General features: G+C 48.8%; 1 protein-coding gene across 1 annotated transcript in view; it reads right to left on the bottom strand.

Moving 5' to 3' along the window:
- SLC6A11 (solute carrier family 6 member 11) overlaps positions 1-27,306 on the bottom strand; it is a gene marked incomplete at its 3' end in the record, with an annotated part of 119,659 nt that overhangs the window by 38,505 nt on the left and 53,848 nt on the right. The window contains exon 6 of the mRNA XM_079933859.1: positions 26,995-27,129. Coding sequence (XP_079789985.1) covers positions 26,995-27,129 — 135 coding nt within the window. The remainder of the gene's footprint in view (positions 1-26,994; positions 27,130-27,306) is intronic.

Here is a 27,306-nt window from a genome sequence, read left to right as displayed (position 1 = left end):
TATCTCCCTTTTATGGATAAAAAACTAACACCCAGAGAGGGGGAGTTTGTTGTCTATTTAGCTTTGGAGAGATGTACGCACTGGCCACTGTGTGAGGAGTCCCCTTGGGCTTAGGGACAAAACCTCCGGAACCTGGCCCGCCTTGGGGAGAAGGGACTGGAGCATCATATGAAGGGGACTATATCAAACCTGGGCTTTTCCCCGGTGCCTGGTTCCGCACCTCTCTGGGGCTTAATGGAAAGGGCATGAGCTTCAGGGTCAGGTAGACCCAGGCTGGAGCCCTGCACTGCCATTTACCTGCTGTGCAACTCTGGGCAAGTTACTTCACTTCTCTGAGCCCCAACTTCCTTGTTCACAAAAGAAAGATACAATGAACGTAAAGTACGTAACGGGGTACCTGGCACAGCTCCCTTAATCTGCTTCCTTTTGGTGGCTAATGCTTTTCCACTCCTCATGTGGCTAATGCTATACACAGCATGTACGGTAGCTTCTCCACTGTACATGTTATGAAAACAGGCTCCCAGGTCTTTCCCACCATCCCAGCCCCCTCCCTACCAGGTGAGCTAATCAGATTTCTGAGCAGTACCAAATGCGGCCACCGTCCATCACTAAAGCAGAGTCACCCGCCCTTAGGGCCGTGAGCTAGGGTACAACAGGGAGGGGCGGAGGAAGCCAGCACCCCACTGCTCCTGTGCTCCTTGCCCTGCCAAGAAGATGCTAAAACCTCCAGACCCAACAGCACACGCGGCGTCTGGCTCTCGGATCCAAGTAGCCAGGACGGGGCTTGGTGGCCGTCCTGGGCTCATGACCCACAGCCTTCTCTTTCTTTAACATTTTCTTTTCAGACAGACAGCCACACACAGACACAGAAACGCACACACAACACCACTTTTGTAAGCAGAGCCTTCCACTGAGGTGAAAACATAACGTATATGGCCCGGCAGAAAATAGCTGAATTAAGCTCTTTCTTTTGGTCATTTGTATTGGGAAATAGTCTCAGAAGATTAAAAGTAGGTTAGGAGAATAATACAACAGCTGTGTTTCCAGTGTGTACCTGACAACGGCTTTTGTAGAAGTGAATGATTACATGAATATCACTTCCTTCCCACCTCTTTCGCAGCCCCCTCTGGGTTGCTAGGCGCCCTCTCTTCTCCACTCAGCTAATGCCACATACAGACACTGATGAATGCAGTATGGCCATTATGAGGAAGGGAGTCGAGGCAGGAGGATTCAAGTGCTCCCTCCCTGGTGCATTCAGGGAGGGGAGAGGGCTTTGGGGGAGCCGATTCTGGATATATTTAAATGCTAATGTGCCGGGCAGCCGGGCAGGGCCAGCGGGAACAGTGGTGGGAAGGGGCAGAAGCTCTTGGCCTGCAAGCTCCACTGGAAATATGTTCTGCAGCCTCTGGCTCTGGTGCCAGCCCTTCCCCGGGCAGCCAGCCTTGCCCAGAGGCCCTGCCAGCAAAGTGTCACTGGGCTGAAGGGTAGCACCGTGGGCGGTGAGGGGAGCCTGGGTGTGTCGGCTGACCCCGGTGGCCCCTTTGTGTGGAGCAGGGAGCGGGGTCACGGTGCTGGGCCTTTGCCCGGAGGCTGGACAGCTGTGTCCTGGTCACAGAGTGTGGAGGGAGTGGACGGGCAGTTGCTGGCACTGGGCTGATGGCAGTGACCTCCCTGCCTTATGTGATAGGATCCTGGGGCCATGCGCGTCTACCCCTTAAACCACTGCATGAGACAGCGGAGCCCCATTTTACTAAAGGGCTAAAGAGAGGAGGTTTGGAGCAATGGAGGGCATGAGCAAGGCCTGGAGACAGCACGTTCTTGGTCCTGCGCTGTTCCCGGGACTGTCCACACGGCCTTGGGGGCTACATTTTAGGGCAAGGTCTTCCCCCTAAAGTGTTCCTCTAAGAGGGTGCAACTGGCCTTCTGGACAGGACATTCATTGTGCAGGACGGTCCTGTTCATTGTAGGAGGTTTAGCATCACCCAGTCCCACTCTCTAAATGCCAGAGGTGCCCCCGTCATAGAGGAAACCAGAATTACTCCCCGACGTATTACTAAATGACCCCTGGGCAGTGGTCCCACCTCTTCCTCTGGGAGAACCAGTGAGGCAGGGGAGTCTGAGCTGGCATCAGCGGTGGGGCTGCAGAACCCAGCTGCCGTTGCTGGGAACACAAGGCCAGGGTCTTCTGGGCCAAACCGAGCCCCAAGCAGGTGCGTTCTCCTGTGTCATCCGAGCAAGCACTGAGATGGAAATGAAACCTTGTCATCTCCCGCCTTAATCACTTCTCTCCTAAGAACCATGGAGCTGGTACAGAGGCAGAGAGCCAGGGAAAGAAAGGGCACATAAGGAGGCCCCAGGCCCTGGGAGAGCCAAGCAGTGGTGTGTACTCCAGCCTAGAGAAGGGACTTCCTCAAGAGGAACACAAAACAGCAAGCAGGCACGGTTGGTGAAGGCAGCTGCCTCTGCGTCTGCCCGGAGACAGACAAGTCAATACATTTAATGACATCATTATGTTCGTTGATTTTTGTCTGTCTCCCCCCAACTAGAATAGAAGTGCCAGGAGCGCAGGAAGTTCTGTTGTTTCACTGATGCATTCCCCAGCACTTTGCACATTGTCAGCACTCAAAAAATATGTATTGAATGCCACATCTGCTTAGTCTCCAGCACATAGGAATGGGGAATTCAAGGCTTATGCAGAATCCTAGCTACCAGGCCAAGTGGACAGTGTGTTAGACTGAGAGGGTCAGGACACCTGGTTGCAATTCTAGGTTGTCCCGAAAGTTCCTATGTTTTCCCTAAAGTTCTTTCTTTCCTCCTGGCCTCAGTTTTCTAATCTTCAAAATAAGGAAACTGGAATGCAATGAGATGACAAATATATGGCATGTACATCCCATCCCTATTCCTGTCCATGGCAGACATTACTGATCAATCCCACCTATCATTCCTGCCCGTGGCAGGCATTGGTAATCAATCACACAGTCCTTTTGCCCCCAGCTATGGTGGAGAAAGTCCACCACCTGTCAGAGTTGGTAAGCGAGTTAAAACCTGACGGGGATGTACACCGCAGACCTACATAGCAAGGATATGTTTGGGGGTCAGCTGTGACTCATTTTCCTTGGGGTTTTCTGCTGGGGTGTTTCAATCCTACAGTCTTGAAAGCCTAGGAAGACACTGTAACACCACGGAATTTAAGCTCCTACCCACATTACGAACAAACTTCAAGTCAAATGCACAGGGCAGAGAGTCTTTACAAAAGCAAGAAGGAGAACACCACCATGCTCATGGAGATTCACACTTCCAATGGATTTTTGGTACTTGTCCTGGCCTGGAAGGCTGGAGGTAAGTGGCATAAGCAAAGGCCTGGAGGTAGGGAAAAGAAAGGACTGTCTGGAGTTTCCTAGTGGGAACGCTAAGGACTGAGAGAGGGGATGGAACGCTCCTTCCTGAGTCCCATGGATTCAGACAGCTGGTATTTCATTCATCACTTCGTCTTTGGCTGAGGTGGGAAAATACCTACGGTAGCCACACGGTGGATGCAGACGATGCTACTCGATTCCAAGTGAAAATAATTCTGACTGGGGCAAGGCAAAGTGCTCAAATTTCGTCCCGGAGCAGCCTCCCAGAGGGGATCCATGGTGGCGGGGGAGGGGTGGGGAGGTCAGTCACAGTCAACAATGGAAGAGCTTCCTCCCTGGCTGAGACCCCCAGCCCTGGGATGAGTTCCCTGTTAGTAGAGGTAACCAAGCAGAGTTGGGGATGCGATTCTCGCATTGCCTTGGAAGTTAGGGCAGAAGATCTCTGAGGTTTTCTGCTGGTAAGAAACTTGATGGTCAGTGGGTCAATTCCCCTCAGCAACGTTTTCTGAGCACCATATATATCTGCCAGGCATGGCCAATACGGAGATAATTCAGAACGCTGATCCCCTGCTCAGAGGCTAGCAATCTAGCAAGTGTATGTGGGGAAAGGAGGTCAGCCAAGTGCCTTCCCTGGTCACACAGAGTCAGACAGATCTGGCTGGGTGCCAGCTCTGCTGGGCGACTTCAAGGAGGTCACTCCTCGAGCCTCAGTTTCTCTGTGGGCACAATGGGAAGAGCAACAGCTCCAGGGGGTTCTGGAGACAAGACTCAGTGTGTGTAGAGCGCGTGCTGGCACCCGGCTCACAGTAACTGCTCTTCCAGTGGGAGGGGCTGAGTGGCCACAGACGGCTCATGACTTCCGGCTTGAGAAGAATCTTTGAAGGGTCTGGGGGCTGCGTAGGTGTGTCCCAGGAGGGTAAGCAGAAGAAAAGTCAGCTCTTCTCGGCACAGTCAGGGGCTGGTCCCAGAGCCCCGCCGCCTCCCCCACCTGCTATGGAAGCTCCACCAGGGGCAGGACGCTGGCCCCCTTGCAGAGGCTCAGAACTGCCCCGACAGCTGCCCAACAAGCCTCCTTCTCAGTCACACCTCCTTCCTCCCCCGGGCCCACAGACAAACCTCAGGGAGCGGGGCTCTGAAGGCCTCAGGGCACCTCTCTGTCTCCCTGGGGCCATCGCCTCCGGGTGGCATTAGGAGTGAGAACAAAGGGGAAACCCGCTGAGGCTGTGTGGGCCTTCATGGCTGCCTGTGTGAGCATCGCCTGGGGATGCAAAGACTCTCTGCTCCTGAAAAAAGAAGGTGGGTGGGTTCCTTAATCATCTCAGCCACAGAAATCCAGGATCCCAAGCCCTTGCAGACTCCCTCTCTGCTTGGGGCTTACGAAGCTGACTGTTCGTCTCATGTGGTCCTCGCCACACCTCAAGTCAGATGCTGTTATTATCTCCACTTACAGGCCAGGAAACAGAGGCCCAGAGAGGCTATAGAAGTGACCCTGGATCAGGCAGCCAGTAGGAGGAAGACCCAAACCCAGACTTGTTGACCCCAAAGCCCTCCCTTTAATCTCCCCAATAGACTTCCACCATCTCAACCAAGAGGAGAGAGCCCCAGGCGACCAGCCTATCACCCGAGTCTCTGCTCCTCCCAGGCCCACATCCAGGGAGATGCGGTGCTTGACATCCGCGGACCTGCCTGTGTCCGCTCACAAATGCTCCCTCCACCGCCCACTCCCACCCCACGTCCTTGCCAGCCTTCACGGTCACATAGCCATCTGCTCCACACTGCCCCTCCTCTGCTCATCTGAACGGAGAGGTGACAGCCTTCAACGATACCAGATGCTCGGGAGGCTGACTAACAGAGCAGCAAGCCCAGAGTGCCCAGGAAGAGGGCAGAAGCAGGTCCAGAGACTGTGTGTGTGCACGACCGTCACAATATGGCAGGCTGCCCCCCACCCATGAGCTGCGAGGCCGTCTTCCTGACCACGCACGTCAAGGTCGTGCAGGGTGAGAAAACAGGAGCGATGGCGAACCTCACGTGAGCACGCACAGGAGACAAGACAGGCCGCCACAACACTCCCTCCCAAGTGATGCTACAGGAGGGTGGCCTCGGCTCTGGGCAAAGCCACCTGACAGAGGGACTGTCCTCACTCCTCACGCCTCTCTCAGTGACGTCCCTGGGCATCTGCTTGAGCAACAAAACCAAGAATGACAGAATGACCAGTTTAAAAATAAATCAAGACATGAATGTTGAAGTCTTTGGGGAGTGAAGTGTGCCAATGTCTGCAACTTACTCTGAAATGTATCCAAAGAGATAAAATGGATGGATAGATGCAAGTCCTGGGAAGGTCTGTGATGAAGCCAACACAGCAAAATGCTGATGGCAGAATCTGGGTAGCGAGTAGTATGTGAGTGTTCCCTGGGCAGGTAGGACCAACAGGATGCTGGAGAGGATGATCCCATCCAGCAGTGGGAACTGCGGACTCACTGCGGAGATGGGTCCACAATTGCTAAGGGGGAGGGACACGCTTCCCAGGGACACGTCCGGGAGAAGATGTGTGTTTTGTGGCCGGTACCTCACGAGCGCGTCGGTGGGGACTAAACTGAGGAAATCGTAGCTCTGCCCAGGTGACAGTCAGGGGCCAAACCCAGCGTTCAGTCAGCGACCAGAAATCTCGAAGTTTTCTGGGATTCACAAGTCTCCTCGACCTCACCTCAAAGATTAAAAACACATGTGAATTCTTTAAATCCTCCAGCTGTGATTTGTGGATTTATCTGAGCAGGGCTTAAACCTCACTGTCAGCCACAATTCCTTTCAGGCTGAGGTGGAACAACCTTCCAGGGTTCAAGAGAGGTTCAGGAGTGGTGACCAAGAAGGCACAAGGGCACACCCCCCCACCCACCCCCACCGTCGCCCTCTGCACGGTTTCACGGATACATTTGATGCTCTGTCTCGGAGGCATTCACTAAGATGTCCGTGTCTGTAATGTGTTTTCCTCATCTGTCCCTCTTAGAGAACATTTACTTTCTTCCTCCCTTTGTGTCTTCTCTACTCTGTCACCTATTTCGAGGTATAAACAATTATCATGGCAGCCCCTTTCCGGGCAGGAGCCTAGCGCTGAGATGATGGCATTCTACGACAGGTGTTTAGTGAGCACGTACTGGGTGCTGGGCAGCATGGAAGCCCCCATGGGGGAGGTATGGTTGAAAGAGATGCTGTCTATGTTCTGGAAGGGTAGTCTTGGGTGGTGAGCCCGTGTAGTTTGGATTAAGCCCCCAAGGATGTTAATCACATATTTGCTTAGAACGGCATTCATCCAACCCTCTTCCCCGACTTACTTACATGGCCTTGAGAACTCTTAACGTGCTATCATCTATAACCTTGGAGACATGTGGGTGATTTATAACATAAAAATATTCACATGCTCATAGATAAATCATCTCCAATCTCTGGGTCTAACTTTCATAGAAGGACATTTTAAAGATTAATTCCTGGGCTCTGGCACCTTTATTAATCATCCACATACAACCGCTAATAGGAACTTCCTGTCAGTATGAAATAGCCCAGAATGGGTCCTAAGGGGAGAAAGAAAAGTCAAGGGTCATTGATCGTGAAAAGATTGAAAACCAGTGATTTTACTTGATGCCCTCATTATGGCTGAGGGAACTCGGCACAAGGAGGGACAATGACCCTTCAAGGTCAGTGATGGAGCTGGGTCCCCTGATCCTGAGCCTAGGAGTTTCCCACTGGGCAACAGTACCTCCTGCAGGCAGGAGAGGGTGGGAACGGCACGGAGGGAGCAGCTGAGCCAAGTGGGGTGTCTCATCAAGGAGCCGGAGCAGCTTCCACCCTCCTTGTGAACATCACGCAGGACTCAGGACTGGCCCTGAGGGTCTTTTCAGCTCTTGCTCGCACACGAGAAGTGAGGCAGGCGGAACATGAGATTCACACACCAGTGAGTTTTCAGCATCAAAAGTCCCATTCCCCAGCAAACTCAGACGTATCAAAGCCCCGTCACCTTGCTGCTCGCAGACAGAGGAAAGCCTTGCTCTCCTCGCTCCCATTTGTGCTGGGTCAGAAATCATCAGAATATGTTGCATTTGCAAAGCATGCGCCTTCCTCACTAAGGAGGTATCTCGGGAGGCGGTCTTAGCATCTCCCAGAAAAGAACGGCGTGCACCTCTCGGCAGCCCTGTGTTCCTCAGAGCTCTGTCATACGGGTCAGCCCCACTGGTACTCTCAGCAGTCACCCGAGGTGGAGAGGGTCGGGCTTATAAAGACAGAAGCCCAGAGAGGTTAAGTGACCTGCTCAAGGTTACAAAGCTAGTGAGTCAGGACCTTATTCCATGTCTGCTCTAACCTCTTGATTTCATAGTTGGGGAAACAGGCTCAAGGGGTGGAAAGATAATAGTTTCAAACTGGAGGTTCTATGTCCTCATCCTGTTCTCCCCCAGCTGTGGCTGTGGGTAAGTCATGTCCTCTCTCTGGGACTCAGCAACTTGTCCACAAAAGAAGAAGGTGAATCTAGAAACTGACTCTCAAACTTGTTAAAACAGTAAATAAATGGGGCCCAGGGGACTTTTTGTCAAAAACCTTGACGAATATGATTTTACTCCATGTGCTAGAGATAAATTCACTGTCAGAAAACATAATCATGGATAGTGTGGAATATGAAATCATCACCACAAACATACGACTTTATGAACAAAACTGAACTGTTGAATTAAGCACCCAGGGATACTTCCTTTAATATTAATTTCCTGCTTAAACATTCAGTATGTCATGTTCAAGACCAGCAGATAAAGAAAAGCAAATACCAAGGGTCCAACATATTTTTATGAGAGATACAGAAAACAAATAATTATGAAATGTAACAGATATTGAAAATTCATAACCTGTCTGGAAAGGGAGATAGAAAATTCTTCCAGATGCCAGAAATGAGAGTCAAAGCTAAAAGATGAAGACTAGGAATAGACCCAGCAACCCATGGGGACATCCAAGTAGAGAGACACCTGAGGATCTAGAATTTAAATTCCTTCCCAAGGACAGAATTAAGATTTCCGGCCCTGGCAAGAACACACAAAGGAGAAAAGACAGTCTCCTGAATAACTTGTGCTGGGAAAACTGGACAGCTACACGTAAAAGAATGAAATCAGTATACTCTCTAACACCATGTACAAAAATAAACTCAAAATGGATTAAGGATCTAAATTTAAGACTGGAAACCATAAAATTCCTAGAGGAAAGCATAGGTAGAGCATTGCCCGACATGAATCACAGCAGTATTTTTTTTGGATCTGTCTCCTAAAGTAAAGGAAATAAAAGCAAAAATAAATAAATGGGACCTAATTAAACATAAAAGCTTTAAAGCAAAGGAAACCATCGACAAAATGAAAAGAAACCTACTGAATGGGAGAATATATTTGCGAACTATATGACCAGGAAGGGCTTAGTATTCAACATACACAAACAGCTCATACAACTCAACATCAAAAAAACCGAACAACCCAATTAAAAAATGGGCAGAATAGACATTTTTCCAAAGAGGACATGCAGATGGCCAACATGCACAGGAAAACATGCTCAGCACCACTCGTCACCAGGGAAATGCAAATCAAAACCACAATGAGCTATAACTTCACACCGGTTGGAACGGCTACCACCAAGAGAAACACAAATAACAGACGTTGGCGAGGATGTAGAGAAAGGAGAACCCTTGCACGTTGTTGGCGGGAAGGTAAATTGGTGCAGCCAGTGTGGAAAACGGTATGGAGGTTTCTCAAAAAACTAAAAATAGAACTACCATATGACCCAGCAATTCCACTCCTGAGTATGTATCTGAAAAAGACAAAAACACGAATTCGAACAGATACATGCACCCCAACGTTCATACCAGCATTATTTACAATTGCCAAGATATGGAAGCAACCTGTGTCCATCAACAGATGAATGGATAAAGAGGATGTTGTACATTTATACAATGGAATACTATTCAGCCATTAACAGAATGAAATAATGCCATCTGCAGCAACATGGATGGACCTAGAGATGATCATACGAAGTGAAGTAAGTCAGACAGAGAAAGACAATAATTCCATGATATCATTTATATGTGGAATCTAAAATATGATACAGAGACAAATATTGTATGATAGCACTTATATGTGGAATTTAAAAAATATAACAAACTAATGACTATAACAAAAAAGAAACAGACTAACAGATATAGAGAACCAACTAGTGGTTACCAGTGGGGAGAGGGAAGGGAGGCAACACAGGGGTAGGAGATTAAGAGGTACAAACTATCATATATAAAATAAACTACAAGGATATATTATACATCACAGGGAATATAGCCAGTATTTTATAAGTGGAGTATAAACTTTAAAAATCACTACATTGTGAGTCACTATATTGTACACCTGTAACTTACATAATACTGTACATCAACTATACTTCAATAAAACAAATTATTCAAAAAAAAAGATTCCAGGCCCTGGGCATGACCAGAAACTGAGTGGGATTACTGCAAAAACCTAGGAGCCAGAAAGGGATTGTCTTATGGTGAATGAGGTGTCAGAAAACTCTGCCCCTCAGCCCAGGACTCGATATGGAAATATCAGGTATGGGTATGATCACACAGTGCTCCTGCCAAGTGGGCATCCAAGTTTAAACTGACACTTTAAAACTACTGTCCTAGAATTGCATACCCAGCTAAACTCCCATTCCAGGGTGACAGTGAAATAAATACCTTTTCAGGTATGAACTAAGAGAGCCCAGTTCCCAAAGGCCTTTGCTGAAAGAACTACTAAAGGATGTACTCCAACAAGAAGAAGTTTAATCTATTAGAAAAGAGTAAAAATAACAGGAAGCAAAGAAATCAGTAAACACGTTGTAAAATCCAAATAAGTATCAACTCTATACAGTAATAAAGCAGAATTAAAAAGGGGTGGAAAACAATAACAAGGATGGGGAGAGTGTGGAAGCTGGAGGGAAATTTGTGTCCCATGGTATTTCTTGCTCAGAAAGAGAAAAAAGCTAGTTAAGAGCCACTCTGACTAACTGGGCACCTGCGTCTTCTGTCTTCCCACTGCTCTGGGGGAAGACCCTTTCCTCCCGTCCTGCGGCCACTGCAAATGCAGCTAGCGCAGCCTCCTCGGCATGTCACTGGGTGGAACTCCACTGCAGTCCACTCTGCCCAAGACAGCTGTGGCCACAGTTCTGATCCTGATTCTTCAATGTGCATTCTCTGAACTCTTCTGGAAATAACCAGGCCCCTAAGGGGTAGAGGAAAGAAACCCACAATGCCAACAGCATGCCTTCAGACAGGCAGGGCTCATTTGGCATCCGGTGCGATTGGAGTTTGAGTTTCCACAGACTCTTCTGCTTCTTGAGGCTTTATCCCTCTAGAGCACAAAAGTACAGCAGAACGGTCTGCGATGATAGAAACATTCTATACCTGCTCTGTCCAATATGGGAGGAACCAGCCACACGTGGCTATTGAGCATCTGAAATCTGACCCTTGAACCTGAGGAACGGAATATTGACTTTAATTTCAATGACTTTAAATTTAAATGGTTAGATATGGCTTGTGGCTCCTGTGCTGGACAGTGTAGTTTTAGAGGGTGGGTGATCCCTGAAGGGATCCATTCCATTCTCAAACGATCCTGAGAGAGACGGGTACAGGAATTCCCAGAGTGATCTCTCCCACCCTCTGCCCCGGAACATGAGCGAGAGCAGGTAGGTGGCCCCAACACCCGGGAAAACCTTGCTCACCTTACTTGGCCCCAGGACCTCTTCCTCCCCGACCACAGCCTTCACTGATGTGTCTGATACGTCTCAGCCAGACCTGAATGCTCCTAGACCAGTGCTCCTCAAACTCCCACACTGTAAAACCAGTGAAGATGTTGCTGAGATGCAGACTCTGATGGGGCAGGTTGGGGATGGGGCCTGAGAATCTGCATTTATTAAAAACTCCCAAATAAGGCTAATGCTACTGCTGGTCTGGGGACCACACTTGGAGTCATAAGGTTTTAGACTTCTCGAAATGTCAGTTAGCTCTGCCTACATGTACGATGACAGCTAGCATAATAGCTTACGTTAACATCTGTATCTGTTCTCTCAAGGCGTTTAAAAGCATATTCTGTGAGAACAAGATAGGTTAACAAGTTCATACGATGTAGCACCACAAAAATGCCTGAAGTTTTGGTCAATAAAATTAAAGGCATATTCATCTCTTAAAGAAAATAACAGCTAACATTTACTGAGCATTTACTATGTGCTGGACACAATGCTATGCACACAATGAATGAGCATTATCTCATTTAATCCTCACAACAACCCTTTTTACAGATGAGGAAATCAAGGCACAGAGAGGCTAAGTAATGTGCCTGCGGTTACACAGTTAGTAAGCAGACGAGCCATGAAATCCAAGCAGTCTGATGGGACCCCACACTGTACCTGCAGCTTTGGTTGAAAGCTCAAGAACAGGGATCTCTGTTGGGGGTGAATGGACTCTTTTTAAGAAAAAGATGCTAACGAAATACCTGCCCACAGATATTCATAGCAGCTTTATTCACAATCATCAAACTTGGAAGTACCCAAGATGTCCATCAATAGGTGAAAGGATAAACAAATTGTGCTTCAAGCAGACAACAGAATATTACTCAGGGATAAAAAGAAAAGAGCTATCACGACACAAAAAGACATGCAAGAACCTTAAATGCATATTATTAAGTGAAAGAAGCCAATCTGAAAAGGTTACATAATGTATGGCATTCTGGAAAAGGCAAAACTATGGAGACAGTAAAGATCAGTGGTTGGCAGGGGTTTGGTGAGGAAGGAGGAGGGATGCCTAGTGCAGCAATTTTAAGGCAGCGAAACTGTCCTTCCTGTATGATACCATAATGCTGGATGATGCATTTGTCAAAACCCATAGCCTGCACCACACAAACAGTGTGCCCTAATGTAAACAATAGACTTATTTAGTAACTACTGCAATAATAATGTGTCAATACTGACTCATCAATTTTAACAAATGCACCACAGAAATATAGGATGTTAATAATAGGGAAAAAGTGGGACCAGGGGAGAGGAGATATATGGGAACTCTGTATTTTCTGCTTAATTTTTCTGTATAGCTAAAACTGCTTTAAAAAAGTTTATTAATTGAAAAAGAACATGCTTAATATACAATATTTTATATATAACTTTGGGGAGGGGTGGCCAAAGACCTTCCCCCAATGAAAAAACTCCTGTCCTAGAATATATCGCTCATCCACCCCTCCACCCCACTCCCACAGAGCCCAGCAAATGTCTGGCAAGAGCGGATACTTTGTACATTTCTGTTGATTCATTTTCAAAGCAAAGACCAGGCGCAATACCTGGCATACAGTATGTGTTCAGTGATACTTGCCGGATGAATAAACATAAGACTGGAATTCTAAAACATTGGCCTAAGAACCCCTGGAGACGGGCTTGCAGCTGCTCCTCTCCTGTGCTGTAGAGCTGGAGTCCTCACTCTCTGTGGCTCTCACCAGCCCCAGCTGTGGCCACTCCTGGTGACATCTCAAGGGTAAAACCAGTGCCTGACTCATCCCTCATACTTCTACCCCATGGGCAGGACTTGCACACAGTAGGTGCATCCTGAATGTTTGCTGACATCAGTCTCTTTTCTCTGTAGCGCCTCTCGGGCTTCTGCAAGTAGCTAGACAAACTCACACAATGGCACTAACTCCAGCCACACCTGCCCATACACCTGTGACATCACAGCTGGAGGGCTGCTTCTCATATCCCCTATGACATGGCAAAGCTTCCCCTCTCCCCCAGATCAAGGTCATCTGGTACGTATCTCTGCTTCTTCCCTCTTCACCTCCAAACATACTCTATTTTCTCGCTCTTTCTATGCACCTGGAGAAGTTCCCCTGTGCTGTTTCATCTAACCGTACCATATCTACGAGGGCGCAGGAGGCGAGTAAAAGATGGGACCCTGCCTGCTAGAGGCTTACAAGAGAGGAAACCGAGTGTCAGAGAGAGTGAGTCACTTGCTCAAGGTCACACAGTGGGTGAGGGAGAGGCAGGCACTCAAATGCAGCTCCGTTTGACTCTACAGCTCTCTGATGGCAAGCTCTGCTGAGCCTCTCTTGTCTGCATAATCTTCTGACGTTACAGCTTTGTTCATGCCGGTCAACCTCTTGCCCCGAAATGCTCGACAGCTCCCTACCGACCACTGGATGAAATCTTCAGCTCTCTGGCCTTGACACATGATGCTCCCAGAAGGAGGGGTCTCAGTCTACTGTCTCAACCTTATTTCCTGTGATTTCCTGTCACAAAACCTATCCTGTAGCCACATTGAACTTCTTACCATTTCCTTCGTATATGTAGACTTGCTGGTCTTTGCTTATCTCCAGATAGCCTTCCCTTCTCCATCCTTCAAGGATGAAATGAAAGGCTACTTGTTTCATAAAATCTTCTCTGGGACATATAATTGGAAATAATTCTGTTCTCCTCTGTTAGCAGTCCTTCATCTAAACCACCATATGACATCCACCCACCCACTCACCCATCCACCCACCTACTCATCCAGTATTGACGGGAAGCCTAACATATGCTAGGCTCTGTGCCAGGTGCCAGGGAGTCCACATTCTAATTAAGGGAGGCTAACAGTGAGGCTTCAACAAATGAACACGCGATTGCTTCAGAGAGCCACCAGCCCCATGAATAAAATAAAACAGGGGCTTGGTTAGAGTCACGGGGTTTAGTGGGGATGTCTGAGCGCAGCTGATCAGAGAGGACTTTGAAGCGGAGACCTGTAGGGTGAGAAGGAGCTGGACATGGGAATATCTGATGGGGCAGTGGCCCAGACAGACAGGGTCTGTGGTAGGAAAGAGCCTGGGATGCCCAGCACCACGTGGGACATGGGGCCAGGCCACGGAGGGCTCCTCAGCCTGGGCCATGGTGAGCAGTCTGGATTTTAATCCTCATGCAAGGGGAAGCTGCTAGGGCTTGTAAGCAGGAGGGTCAGACTTCTGCTTCTGGTCCTGAGGGACTGGTAAGGAATGGCCCTCCTGCCATAAGCAACTATCAGAGCAGACAAAAATATAACCATTTTCAGGCAGTAGATAACACGCAGGGCAAGACTGCTACCCCTGAGAGATGGGAAGATCCAAGAGGGGTGTGCTGAGCCCTCTGCCTGGGGACAACAACTAGAGCCAAGCAGAACACACAGTCCCGCCAAGCTGAACAGGCAGGGCCAGAGAGCAGGGCAGCTGAAATAGCTGGAATCTGCAGTGTGGGGCACAGGAAAGGGGGAACTGTGCAGAGCGGATGCCCCAGATGTCCATGTGGAGGTTCCCACGAGGCTGTGGCTGATGTAAACATCCAGGGTGAGACCACCAAGACTTCCCAGATAGCACCGCTTGGGGCTGAAAATGCAAGAGACACTAGAGGCCAGACGCCGCCAGGGAAAGAGCAGCGCCAGGGGATCGGGGCTCCCTCCCTGCCCGAGTAGACAGATCTGGCCAACGCCAAGTATTCACCCTTGGTACCTGGCTGAGACACAGAAGGACCTTCCATTGGGGGAAGAACCATGTCCTAAAGCAGGGTTTCTACACTGTGGCACTATGGACATTTGGGACCCGTAATTCTTTGTTGCAGGGGCTGTCCTGTGCATTGTAGAATGTTTAACAGCCTCCCTGGCCTCTACTCACTAGATGCCAGTAACCCCCCAAGTTGTAACAATCAATACTGTTTGCAGACATTTGCAAGTGTCTCCTGGGAGGCAAAATTTCCCTGGTTGAGAGCCATCACTCTAGAGTAATCACTACTCTAGCTCCATCCTAATAAAGCCTAAAGCCAAGCCCTGGCAAGATCTACTGGGGAGACAGAGTTCAGAATCCCATTAAGTCCTATCCACTCCCATCAAATTAAAGGAGCTTGGGAAACAGCTTGGGATTTCCACAGATCCACACTAAAAAACAACGTTGAACCTATAGAAGTTTAAGGTGATCCGCCAATAACTGAACTACTTATTAAAATAAAAAAACAACACTCTGCAGAGGAAGATAACAAAATCCAGAGTGTGTACAACATATTATTCACAATATTCAGTCAAAAACTACCAGACATGCAAGAAAACAAAACAAAACAAGAAACCAGAAAAACGTGATCTATATCCTAAAAAATGTCAGATTTAGCAAAGACTGTAAAGGAGTTATTATAGATATATTCAAAGCATTAAAGGAAAATACATTTGAATAACAACATCAGGAAGTTGCATGATCCAGATTCCTTTTTCAGAGCTCCCTGGGTCTGCTGTGTGAGGAAAAGAGTGAGTGAGTGAGTAAGAGGCCCACCTTGGAGGATGGGGCCCATCTTGGAGGCTATTCTATTAGCCCAGAGGAGGCTGGCTTGTGCCTCAGTAGTTTAGGCTCCATTTAAATTAGTGTGTTCAACCCTGGTGGATACTCTCAAAGTGGGGGACTGACAACTTAGAGCAGATGAGTCAAGAAAGAATAAGCAAGTGAAAGAATAAATGAATATCTCAACATTGGGACCCAGGTGAGTAGAGGGCTGTCCCAAAGTAGAGGTGAGGGGCTTCCATGTCACAGGAGGGGCCACTCAGTGGCTGACCAGGTTTCTACAGAGGGGATTCCTGCACTGGGCACCTCGGGTGGGAATCTCACCCAATGCTGAGATTCTAGGATTCCTGCAAAATAGTCACATAGGTCTGGGATGCTCAAAGACCCCAGAAGCAGGACTGTCATCCCAGTGCTGGGCAGAGAGAGAGTGAGCCCAGAAAGATCAGATATGACAAAGTTTCAGCATTGAATCCTCTACATGGCCGAGTGAGACTCACCTGGGTTCAAGTGCTAGCTGTGTAAGCAAGACACTAGTGCTGGAGCCCTGACTCCTCACGTGAAAGCCTTTAGGTCATGGGTTTTAAGATTCTCAGGTCCTATAAGATAGGACTTTTCTCTCAGTCACAGAATCTAAGGACTTCTTATTGGTCATCAGAATTTAAGGTACTTACATATAGCACTTAGCTCCTGAGTCTGAGACAGAATAATTTTCAACACCTGACTATTTGCTGATTAAGCGAATTGGATAAATTAAATGACAAGTTCATAAAGCACAGTAACTGACATAGAGTCAGCCATCAAGAGATGATAAGCAGTAACCAGTATCACTACTCTTACGGATACCTGAGCAGCTCGTCAACCACCAAGACTGCAGGTTAATAAGGTGCCGCTAAAACTGCCGAAAACTAAAAAGCACAAACCTTCACCTTGAGTAAACCTGTGGTTGGAAGAATTTAGTGGGTGCCCAGCGATGTACAAAATCTCACTGGCGTGTACAGGAATTCTGATTCTAACAGCAGGCAATTCTGAAGGAATTTCAAGCAGTAAAGAAAGAAACAGTCACTTTCTTTAAGTGTACATGATATCAGATCAATAACACATCTCTAATTCCAGAGGCGTTTACCTGACGACTGGAAGGAGCACACCTGTGTCAGGTGAATTCCGACCACTGCACAGCCCTTCACCACTGACTTTATTGTTATTGTGTGTCTTTCCTAAGAGACTGTCATCTCCTTGAAGACAAGAACAACGTGTGATCTGATTCTGCATCCCCCTGCTTGGTACTGAGAGGAAAACAAACCGGCATGGTGGGGCAGTGACCCTAACCCTGAATCAAACGTACCGAAAGGAGACCTTGGGGGATTTTCAGTCCCATGGCGTGAGGTTTGCAACCCCCATGTCAGTGAGGTTTGTGATCTTTTCCAAAACACATCCCATGTCTCTAAGTCGATATCAATTTTGTAAATATTGGTTTGAACGTCCAACAGCCAAGAGGCCCATTTTCCCTTGGGTCCCTGCCTGGAATCAGAGTACACTGCCAAATTCCATGGTCCCATCCCTGAGGTTCAGCAGGTAGGGTTTTCTTTTATTTATTTATTCATTTATTTATTTTTAACATCTTTATTGGAGTATAATTGCTTTACAATGGTGTGTTAGTTTCTGCTTTACAACAAAGTGAATCAGTTATACATATACATATGTCCCCATATCTCCTCCCTCTTGCGTCTCCCTCCCTCCCACCCTCCCTATCCCACCCCTCTAGGTGGTCACAAAGCACCGAGCTGATCTCCCTGTGCTATGTGGCTGCTTCCCACTAGCTATCTATTTCACATTTGGTAGTGTATATATGTCCACACCACTCTCTCACTTCGTCCCAGCTGGGTAAGCAGGTAGGGTTTTAAACCGAGGTCTTGTTTTCCCTGATTTGTCCCCCTTTGGGGTGGGGAGGGGGATAGATTTGGTGTTCTACGGGCTCTCACTGTTCGGGCATCCTTGGACCCCATCCCCAGGATCTGACACCTTAGCTACAGGCTCCAGTTCCCTCCAGAGAGGAGGCCGACTCGGGGAACTTGTACACGCCCTGGGAAAGCAGACCCCACGACTTGGATCTGTGACAGGCTTTTCTATTCTTGCCCTGAAAACACACACTTGAAACACAATGAAGCGCGAGAGTGGCAGGAATCTGGGGCAGGGAAAATGTGATTTCCTGCAAGAGCCCCTCCACTCCCCAAAGACTGAAAAGGCAGAAAATAAAAATTTGAGGGAAAAAAAAAATGGAGTGGAAGCACTTCATACTTCAGAGAGAACACAGGGCTGACAGAGAAGACAAATAGATGTTTAGAAAGTTATAACAGACCACGGAATGCAAATTGCCAGGGGACAAAGGCGGCGAATTGCTGTGTGGCTTCAAGGGCTTGATGAGAAACTTAATTTACTGGACCCATGATAAAAGCTCTCAGTTCTGAGTTCAAGGCCTCCCCTTTGGGCTGTGAGGCCTAGGCTTGCCCTGGCCAGCGCCAGTGGCATGGACACAGGATGAGGAACACCGCCGACTTCTCGGCGTCCTCCTATGTGCCGGGCACCCAAACTGAAAACTAGAAGTGTGTTTGCATTCCCAGGCACACTGGCTTCACGGCTACTCTATGCAGTAGATATTCATACCTGTACGGACAGGTGAGTTCCTTGAGCCCAGAGAAGTAAAGGGATGGGCTGAAGGCCGCCCAGCAGCTCAAGGGCAGTAGTGTCTCAAATTTCTTTCCCTCGACACCAGATTCCACTGCACTGAAAACCCCTCTCTCTGGAGAGCAGACCCCCAACCACAATGTATGCTACGTCACCGTAATGCAAAGTCACACAGGCTCTGGTGGGAATCGTCCTTCCTTCACTCATTCAATAACTATTTATCGAGCATGCACTGTGGGGCAGGCAGAGTTCTGGGGGCTGGAGTTCTGCAGCGAACGAAACAGATCAGTCACCTGCGCTCACTCATGGAGCCTACACTGTAGCGTGTGGGGCACAGTGATACACAATGAACAACATCTGAATGCTGGCAAGTGTCAGGGAGAAACCAAAGTCGGGAAGGTGGGCAGAATGCGTGGAGGGTGGAAGGGGGCTGCAGTTTTAAACCAGGTGGTTGGGAAGCCCTCATGGACACTACAGCCTTTTAGACCTGGAAACAACTTCCATGGCTCTCTCGACCCCGCGTTTTCCTGTGAGGCAGGTGTTCTCCCAGCTCCCAGGTTCCCACAGCTTAGCTCTTTACCTACTTTCGCTTTCTGGAGTTCTCTCTCCTGCTTCACTAGCTGGGAGACAGGAAGAGAGGGCTGTTGTGAATACTCCCTGACCCGGCCCGACAATCATTTTTTTTTTTTTTTTTACATCTTTATTGGGGTATAATTGCTTTACAATGGTGTGTTAGTTTCTGCTTTATAACAAAGTGAATCAGTTATACATATACATATGTTCCCATATCTCTTCCCTCTTGTGTCTCCCTCCCTCCCACCCTCCCTATCCCACCCCTCTAGGTGGTCACAAAGCACCGAGCTGATCTCCCTGTGCTATGTGGCTGCTTCCCACTAGCTATCTATTTTACGTTTGGTAGTGTATATATGTCCATGCCACTCTCTCACTTTGTCCCAGCTCACCCTTCCCCCTCCCCATATCCTCAAGTCCATTCTCTAGTAGGTCTGTGTCTTTATTCCTGTCTTACCCTTAGGTTCTTCATGACATTTTTTTTTCTTAAATTACATATATATGTGTTAGCATACGGAATTTGTCTTTCTCTTTCTGACTTACTTCACTCTGTATGACAGACTCTAGTGGGAATGTGAATTGGTACAGCCACTATGGAGAACAGTATGGAGGTTCCTTAAAAAACTACAAATAGGACTACCATATGACCCAGCAATCCCACTGCTGGGCATATACCCTGAGAAAACCATAATTCAAAAAGAGTCATGTACCAAAATGTTCATTGCAGCTCTATTTACAATAGCCCGGAGATGGAAACAACCTAAGTGCCCATCATCCAACAATCAGTTGTGATGGAGAATCCCTGCCACACAAGCCCAGAGGGGCCAGGAGGGTCTCTCAAAGGGAATTTTCCCTTGTCCAAGGCCCCGGAGCTGGGGTCCAGAGCTCTGCACCAGTCAGGCTCCCTGTGTCCCTTTGTAAATGTAAATGACACAGCAAACAGGCGTGTCTGAGCCCCTTGTAAGCAGGAGGGAAGGGAGCTGGGCCCGGACCTGGAATTAATAGAGATGCTGGATCCTGGGGAGGCTGCAGGGCTGCATCTAAGCTCCTCACCATTCTGGTCCAGATGCCGGGAGAAGAGCATCCTATGGGGAGGGAAGGCACCCTGGGGACCGTCTTTCTCCTGTGGGTCACTGCCTCCCCTCCCCCTGATGACATGCATGGGCACCACCACCCCCACCCCAGGCCCCAGACTTCAGGGAACCCCCAACATGTCTGCAGAGAAGTGAAGCTCTGATGGTAATGTGCAGCCCCTCAGTTATCACTGGAGCCCCAGGACAGGGCCGGTGCCTCAGGCTGCAGGAGAGACCAGGAGAGCTAGGGGTTCTAACGCGTGCAGCCTCAGCCGTCAGCAACCCCCGCCCCTGAGGCCCCCACCAAGTAAGCCTCTAGAAGGCATGAGAGGGAAAGGCATGGCAGGAGTGCAGCCGCTTCCCATCCCCGTGGGTGTATGTATAAAAGGCTGAATCGTTCACTGGTTTTGGCGCAAGGACGGTTATCAGTAACAAGCGGCCACATTCTTCTCAACTGACTGGAAGGAAGGACGGGAAGCTGTGATCTCGCCCAGTGCCTCTTCCCTCTTCTTACAGGGAGAGGAACTCAGGCGAGGAGGGGTGACTCTGCCCTCTTACGCCAGACTGTGGGCCCCCTGAGGGGAAGGGGGGTCTCACTCATTCTACACGCTGATGTCTGGCACATAGGTTCATGCAGCGAGCATCTGGAATAACGTAAGGTGCAGCCGTGCCAGGCTCTGGTGACAGATGAGTGGTACACAGGACTAACGGGATGCCCGTCCTCGTGGGGTCTGCAGATCAGGAAGGACTCCCAACCAAGTGCTCACTTCACCCCCTGCTGACCCCTCAGTGCACCTGAGATCACTGACCACCCCCCACTCCCCAGGGACCGGATGGAGCAGCCCCGGGGACCAACGACCTCCCCGTGGCTCACCTGTCCCCATCACCTCTCCTTCCCAGCTCTCCACCCAGGTGGCCCCGGAATCAACGCTTGAGTCCCTCACAGCCTGCACGCTGCAACTTCTAGATCATCCCCACGAAACAAGTGTGTTCACACTCCGAGAGCCGCCAAACAACTAGACCGAGTGACACTTTCCAGGAACTTTCCTTCTTGGTGCAATTTGAAGTACAAATGGGAAACTAACTTAAGATGATTATTCAGAAAAAAAAAAATCTGCACTGGCTAAAAGGAGAACACTACCAAGAGACACAAGACCGAGGCTTTTACTGACCTCCTGATAAAATATGTCCAGCCAGCAGCTCTCCGACCAACTTTCTCTGTGAGAGCTGGCCTCTTGTGTCGAGTGGGAGCATGTGGCCACCTAAAGTCCTAACACTACCCAGATGTCCCTCCAGCCCCGGCTGTGGCCCAAACTTCAGCCAACCACCTTTCACTTGCACTATTTTTGCCATGTCCATGTTTGTTCTAATATTCATTTAATACTGCCTTACTAACACAACACTGTAAAGCAATTATGCTCCAATAAAGATGTTACAAAAAAGAATGTTATGGCAAGATAATAAACATAATTTGCAAAATAAAAAAATTAACCTTGTTTATTTTATCATGCATATATATATATATATATACACACACATATATATATATATATATTTTTTTTACCAGTCATTATTTGATGGATATTTATTTCCAATGTTTCCTATGATAAACTATTTCTTTTTGTTTTTTTTAGCAAGCCTCTATGTGCACGCCTCCTTATGCACACACATAAGGGATGTTCTGGGCGGCAGCCTATGCTCACTTCTGGTTTTCAAAGTTCTTGCCAAATTACCCTTCAGAGTATGTGTGTGAGGGAGGGGTGTCACATATATACACGTGAGTGTGTATACTGTCGGGCCTCTGTATTCACGGGTTCCACATCCTCAGATTCAACCAACTGCAGATGGCAAATACTACATGGTCTGTGGCTGGTTCAGTCTGCAGATGCAGAACCTATGGATATGGAGGGCCAACAGTAAGGGACTTGAGGATTTGTGGATTTTAGTATCTTCAGAAGACTGGCTCCAGGACCTCACACAGAAACAAAATCTGCAGATGCTCAAGTCCCGTAGTCGGCCCTCTGTACCTGGGGCTCGCATCCGGGGATTCAACCAACCACACATTGTACTGTAGCATTTACTGAAAAAAAAAAAAAATCCATGTATAAGTGGACCCACACAGTTCAAACCCGTGTTGTTCAAGGGTCAACTCTGTGTGTGTGTGTGTGTGTGTGTGTGTGAGTGTGTGTGTGTGTGTATTTTGATTTGGTTGATATCCCAGATTTTTTTCTAATGCACATTAAAATAAGTACATAACTATAAAAGGAAAAGAATATTCCTCCACGGCTGGGTCATCATCCTAGACCTTCATGGTCATCTGATGGGGCAGGCAAGTACAGCCTGAGATCCTCATTCTAGAGAAGAGAGAACTCACCCCAGAGAGGTGAGGAACCTTGCTTGAGGCCACATCTCCAATAACGGGAGGTAGGAGTCAAAACCAGTGGCCTCTGCTTCTTCATGGTCTGGAATATGTACAAATGGGAACAGTTGTAACCGGGTGCTGTGGATCTGTTTTCTTCTTAAGACCTCACTCCCTTCATTTAGGAGTTGTCCTTCCCAGAACCCAGGAACCCTGGGCTCTAAGTCTTCACTGGGTTGCGAAGCTGCTGTGTGGCCACAGGCAAGTGGCTCAGCCTCTCTGACCTGGATCTCTCTATCTGTCGAGTAGACATTCCAGCTGGGGCATTGTGATTCTACTGACCTGCTCAGATGCTGCCCTCTCTCCCCACGAGGAGACAAGCTTTGCGTGATGCACTAGCCTCCAAATTTGAGGAGCCATCAAAACCCTTATGCAGACTCATCATGACTGTACACTCTACTGCCTGCCTTTCAGCGCCCAGAGCAGATCAAGAGCAGGTTCGGGGCTGCTCCCACCTCCCTTTCCAGACCTCCCTTTCCTGAGCCGTTCCTGCAACACACCCCAGCTTCCAAAAAACACTAGCTACCTGGAGTTCTGTTTTCCTTACCCTTTGGGGTCACTATCCGTATCTCTGTCCAGACAATCAGCTATGACTGTGGAGACACACACAAACATATCCATTTTCTGGCCATTACTGAGAGAGAAACAAAAAACATTACAGCTCACAGATCTGGTGAGCTGGAGGTTTTTAGACTTCTTGCTAAAGCAACAAAATCTTTCTTTAAAAACCAAAATAGCTCTGGCTCTTATATTCATTCAGCAAACATTTACTGAGCTATTATGTACCAGGCACTGAGCTATCCAGGGCCTAGGGACACAGTGGTGGGCAAGGCAGATACAGACCCAGCTTCCAAGGTGCCTTCTTAGAGAGGCCCTTCCTGGCCACCTGTTGGGAATCACAGCTCTTTTCCCCAGCACTCTTTCCCCACGTCCATACTTTGTCTCCATGGTTCTTGCCACCATCTAATGGATGGCATCTTTGACTTGATTTTGTTTACTACCTTCTTCCCCAACCAGCATATAAATTCCATGGGGCAGGGATCACTCTTTTGTCCACTGTCTAATTCCATATGCCTAATACCTATAATAATCTCTGACACAAGAGTAGGCACTCAGTAAATATCTGTTGAAAATAAATGGAAAGTAAATAAATCATACAGGTCATACATATATATGACATACATATGTGATTATTTCATCGCAAACATGATAAGTGCTCTGGAAAGTCAGTCCAGGGGTGCATGGTTGGCAGTTTGGACAGACCTGCCTGACCAAATAATGTTTAAACTGAACCCTAAAGGGTGACTGCATGTTGCTCAGGCAAGGTGGGGAAGGAGGGTCTCGGGGAGAAAGAGTGTTCCCAGTGGAGAAACAGCATGTGCGAAGGTCCTGGGGCAGAAAGGAGCCCAAAATCTGGAATTCTAAGGTGTGGAATGATAGAGGAGGAGAGTGATGTGGGATGCAGCAAGGAGGCAGCTCACGGAGGACCTCAGAGGCCCCTCCACTTGGATCTTATTCCAAAGACCACAGGGAACCCCAGAATGGATTTAAACAAAGAGGTGCCCACCAGATTTATATTTCAAAAAGATCACTCTGCTGCTGGGTGGGGAGTAGCCTAGAGGGGTTAAGAGCCACTTCTGGAAGACCAGTTAGGAGGCTTCTGTAGTTGTCAAATGGGACATGGTGGTGGCCTGAATGAGGCTGGTGGCAGTAGAGGCAGAGGGCAACAAGGATGGAGTGGGGGGATCAGGTGGGGGTCGGAGCCCATCAACCTTCCCCTCACAGGTGTCTGAAGGTTCTTCAACTCAGGGGTCAGCAGACTTTCTCTAGAAAAGGCCAAACAGTGAATATTTAATGTTTTGCAGGTATGCAGGAAAGCGTTACCACAGCAGGCCTGACGCTGCTCTCCAGGAGGCATGGCTTGCCCTGGTGTCTAGGAACTCCGCTTCGACATTCCCTATGACGCCAAGGGATGCGGTTGTCCGCATGCCTGGGGCACTCAATTCTGCTGGACCAGCCTGCCTGGACTGTCCACACAAGCAATGCACTTTACAGTGAACGCCGGATTTCCTGATGGGGGTCTGGAATCCAGAGGATCGATCATGCACTTAATAAAATGCCCCCATTAAAAACCCGGACTCCAAGTCCGGAGCAGTCTCCTCTGGGCAGACGTGCTGCCCACGTGCTGCCGCATTTCGATACTGGAAGAAAGAGGACGTTCTGTGCAGCCTCTCCCGTCCGGAAGGGGAGAGACTGCTCTACGCCCGGTGTGGATTCCTCCAGACTTTGCCTGATGTGTCTTTTTCTCCCACTGATGATGGAAATAAACCAAATCCAAGAGAATAACTTCTTCTACGTCTTGCAAGCCCTTCTACTAAATCACTGGATGTGGGGTGGTGATGGGGGGAGGTCTTGGAACCCTTGATACAGGGGGTCCTATGGTTTCTGCCTCAACTACCCAGTTCTGCCTTTGAAGAGCCACAGACAATATGTTAAAAAAAAATAATACCATGGCCACGTTCCAATAAGACCTTATTTATAAAAACGGGCAGAGGGCCGAATTTGGCGTGCAGGTCACAGTTTGCCGACTCACGCTCATGGAAAACTCAGGGCTCTCCAAATCTACTTTGAAAACAACTGACTGAATTCACCCTTTCATGTCATCAGCGGGGAACTGAGGCCCAGAAGGAGAAAGAGAGAAGGAACCTGGCGAAGGTCACTCAGGACCAGTGGCATCACCAGAGGAAGAATCCACGTCCTGACTCCCAGCCCCGTGTGCTTTCCACCACTCCAAGCAGCCGCTCCATAGGACAGCCTCGCCGATACATGCTGGCCTGGGACCCAGAGGCCTAAAGGAAAGATCTGGCAGGAAACTGGGATGATTCGGGCAGGGGGTCTGAATGGTGAACCGCCTGGCCTCACTTCTGTTCTGCGTGTGGTGTGTGTCTGTGTGTGCACACGTGTCTATGTGTAGGGCTCCAACGTTGTAGGTATCAGCTGGGTTTTTGCCAACTTTTCTGATCATCAGAATGGCCCCTGAAGCTTAAAGATACAGATGCCCAGGTGCCATCTCAGCCCCCCGAGAAAATGCATTTCAGCATGTGCCAAGGTGTTCTGAGGATCAGCCAGGTTTGGAAACTCTGGGAGATGCTCGGGACTGGCCAGCCCTGAGGACCGGGAGAAGCAAGCCGGTGGGCGGGGGAGGGAACAGGACGGCCATCCGGATCAAGGCAGAATTTGTGGACCTAACGAAAATGCACAGGGCAGTCACTGTGGAAATCTGTTTTCCAAAACTGCTTCTTCAACTGAGCCTTTGGCATCGGAGGTTGGAGTTAGTGAAGCCAGTCGTCAGGAGCTAATTTCTTTCTTCCTGGGATTCTGCTTGCAACTCAGGCTGCTCCTTGTTGGGGCCTGAGCCTCGGGGCCCTCACGGCGGGGCAAACTGAGACAGAAACGAGCACACGGGCCCCGCCGCCGTCCACCTGAACCCACCGTAATGAGCTACAAGCTGAGCTGCGCGAACCAGCGCTCCTCACAACCCCATTCTCCTAAGAGGGGGCGGCCGCAAGCCAGAGACGGAAGACTTGACATCTCTTGCAAGCCTCGTGATCAGCTGAACGCAGATTCCACACTCTACGGCACGATCTGTGTTTGTTTTCAAAGAAAAACGAGCGCCTCTTCACCCGCTAAGATATCTGTTGGGCATGTTATTTCACACATTGGAATTGCCAGGGGGCCTTCAAAAGATACTGAGACCTGAGACCCACCCCCAGAGGGTTTGTTTTAAATGGTAGGGGTTGTGCTCTGGGTGGGAATCAGGATGTTCAAAAGCTCCCCAGGAGTTTCTAACAAGTAGTGGAGGTTGCGAAGACCTGGGCCCCTAAGATGCTGCGTTCATCTGTTGTCTAACACCTCCCCCCTGCAGGCACACCACCCCTACCCACCTGGAGAGGCTTCGGCATAAACAGTTCCACCCAGAATTCAGAACGGCTGATGCCTTTCCAAAGACAACTGACAGCTTAGCCAGGTCACCAGTTATTTTGTTTCTGTGACCTACCCCCGCAAGGAGAATCACCAACAAAGACCCAGTTTCTCTCGGAGAAGCACGCCTGCAGAGATCTGTGTTCTTAGGTGGAGAAAAAAGTGTATTTTTATTTTAAATGACCTCTCACTGAAATTTAGCATTTCCTTCAATTACAAAGGCAGGCGACAGACCACAGTACTGTCATCGGTAGAGATCCCACATATTTTCATATCACTGTACAGAGTTCTCCAAATATCATGTATGCTCATCACTGCTTTGAAATCATGGAAATTATTCTCCTCATGCTGGATATTGCTACATTACCATGTCATAAATCTCTTTTTTTCATGTTTTGGTGATTGTATTTCAATGTATTTGATTCCTTGTGTATGTAATTTACGCATTGAAAAGTATTATTCTGAGAAGGGGCCACAGACTTCCCTCAGTGGGTCGTTGAGGCGCCGTGTAGGAGGCTTCCCAGAGGTGGAGGGCAGCTGTGCACGGAGCCAGCGACTCTTACCTGTGGGTCGGAGAGCCGGGAGAGGTCGGGGTATAGGTAGAACTTGATGCCTTCGGAGGCCCCGGGCAACGTGACCCCCCGGATCAGAAGGATCAGCAGCATGATGTAGGGGAACGTCGCGGTGACATACACCACCTGCCAGGAGAGGAGAGGGAACAATCAAGAAGGAGCGACAGTGGCAGGCAACGCGGCAGGCCCCTAACTTCTTGCTGGCAGCAAAGGGCCGCCCAGCGCAGCGGTAAGAAGTGAGCCCTAACACAGCTTGTCCTCGCATCCACCCCCGCAAGGCTGGGTCCTGCAGTGAGCACCTAC

This window comes from Stenella coeruleoalba, assembly GCF_951394435.1.
Source record: "Stenella coeruleoalba genome assembly, chromosome: 10".
NCBI classification, from domain to species: Eukaryota; Metazoa; Chordata; class Mammalia; order Artiodactyla; family Delphinidae; genus Stenella; species Stenella coeruleoalba.
Note: the sequence above shows the minus strand (reverse complement) of the source record. Positions and strands in the feature narration are given on the sequence as shown.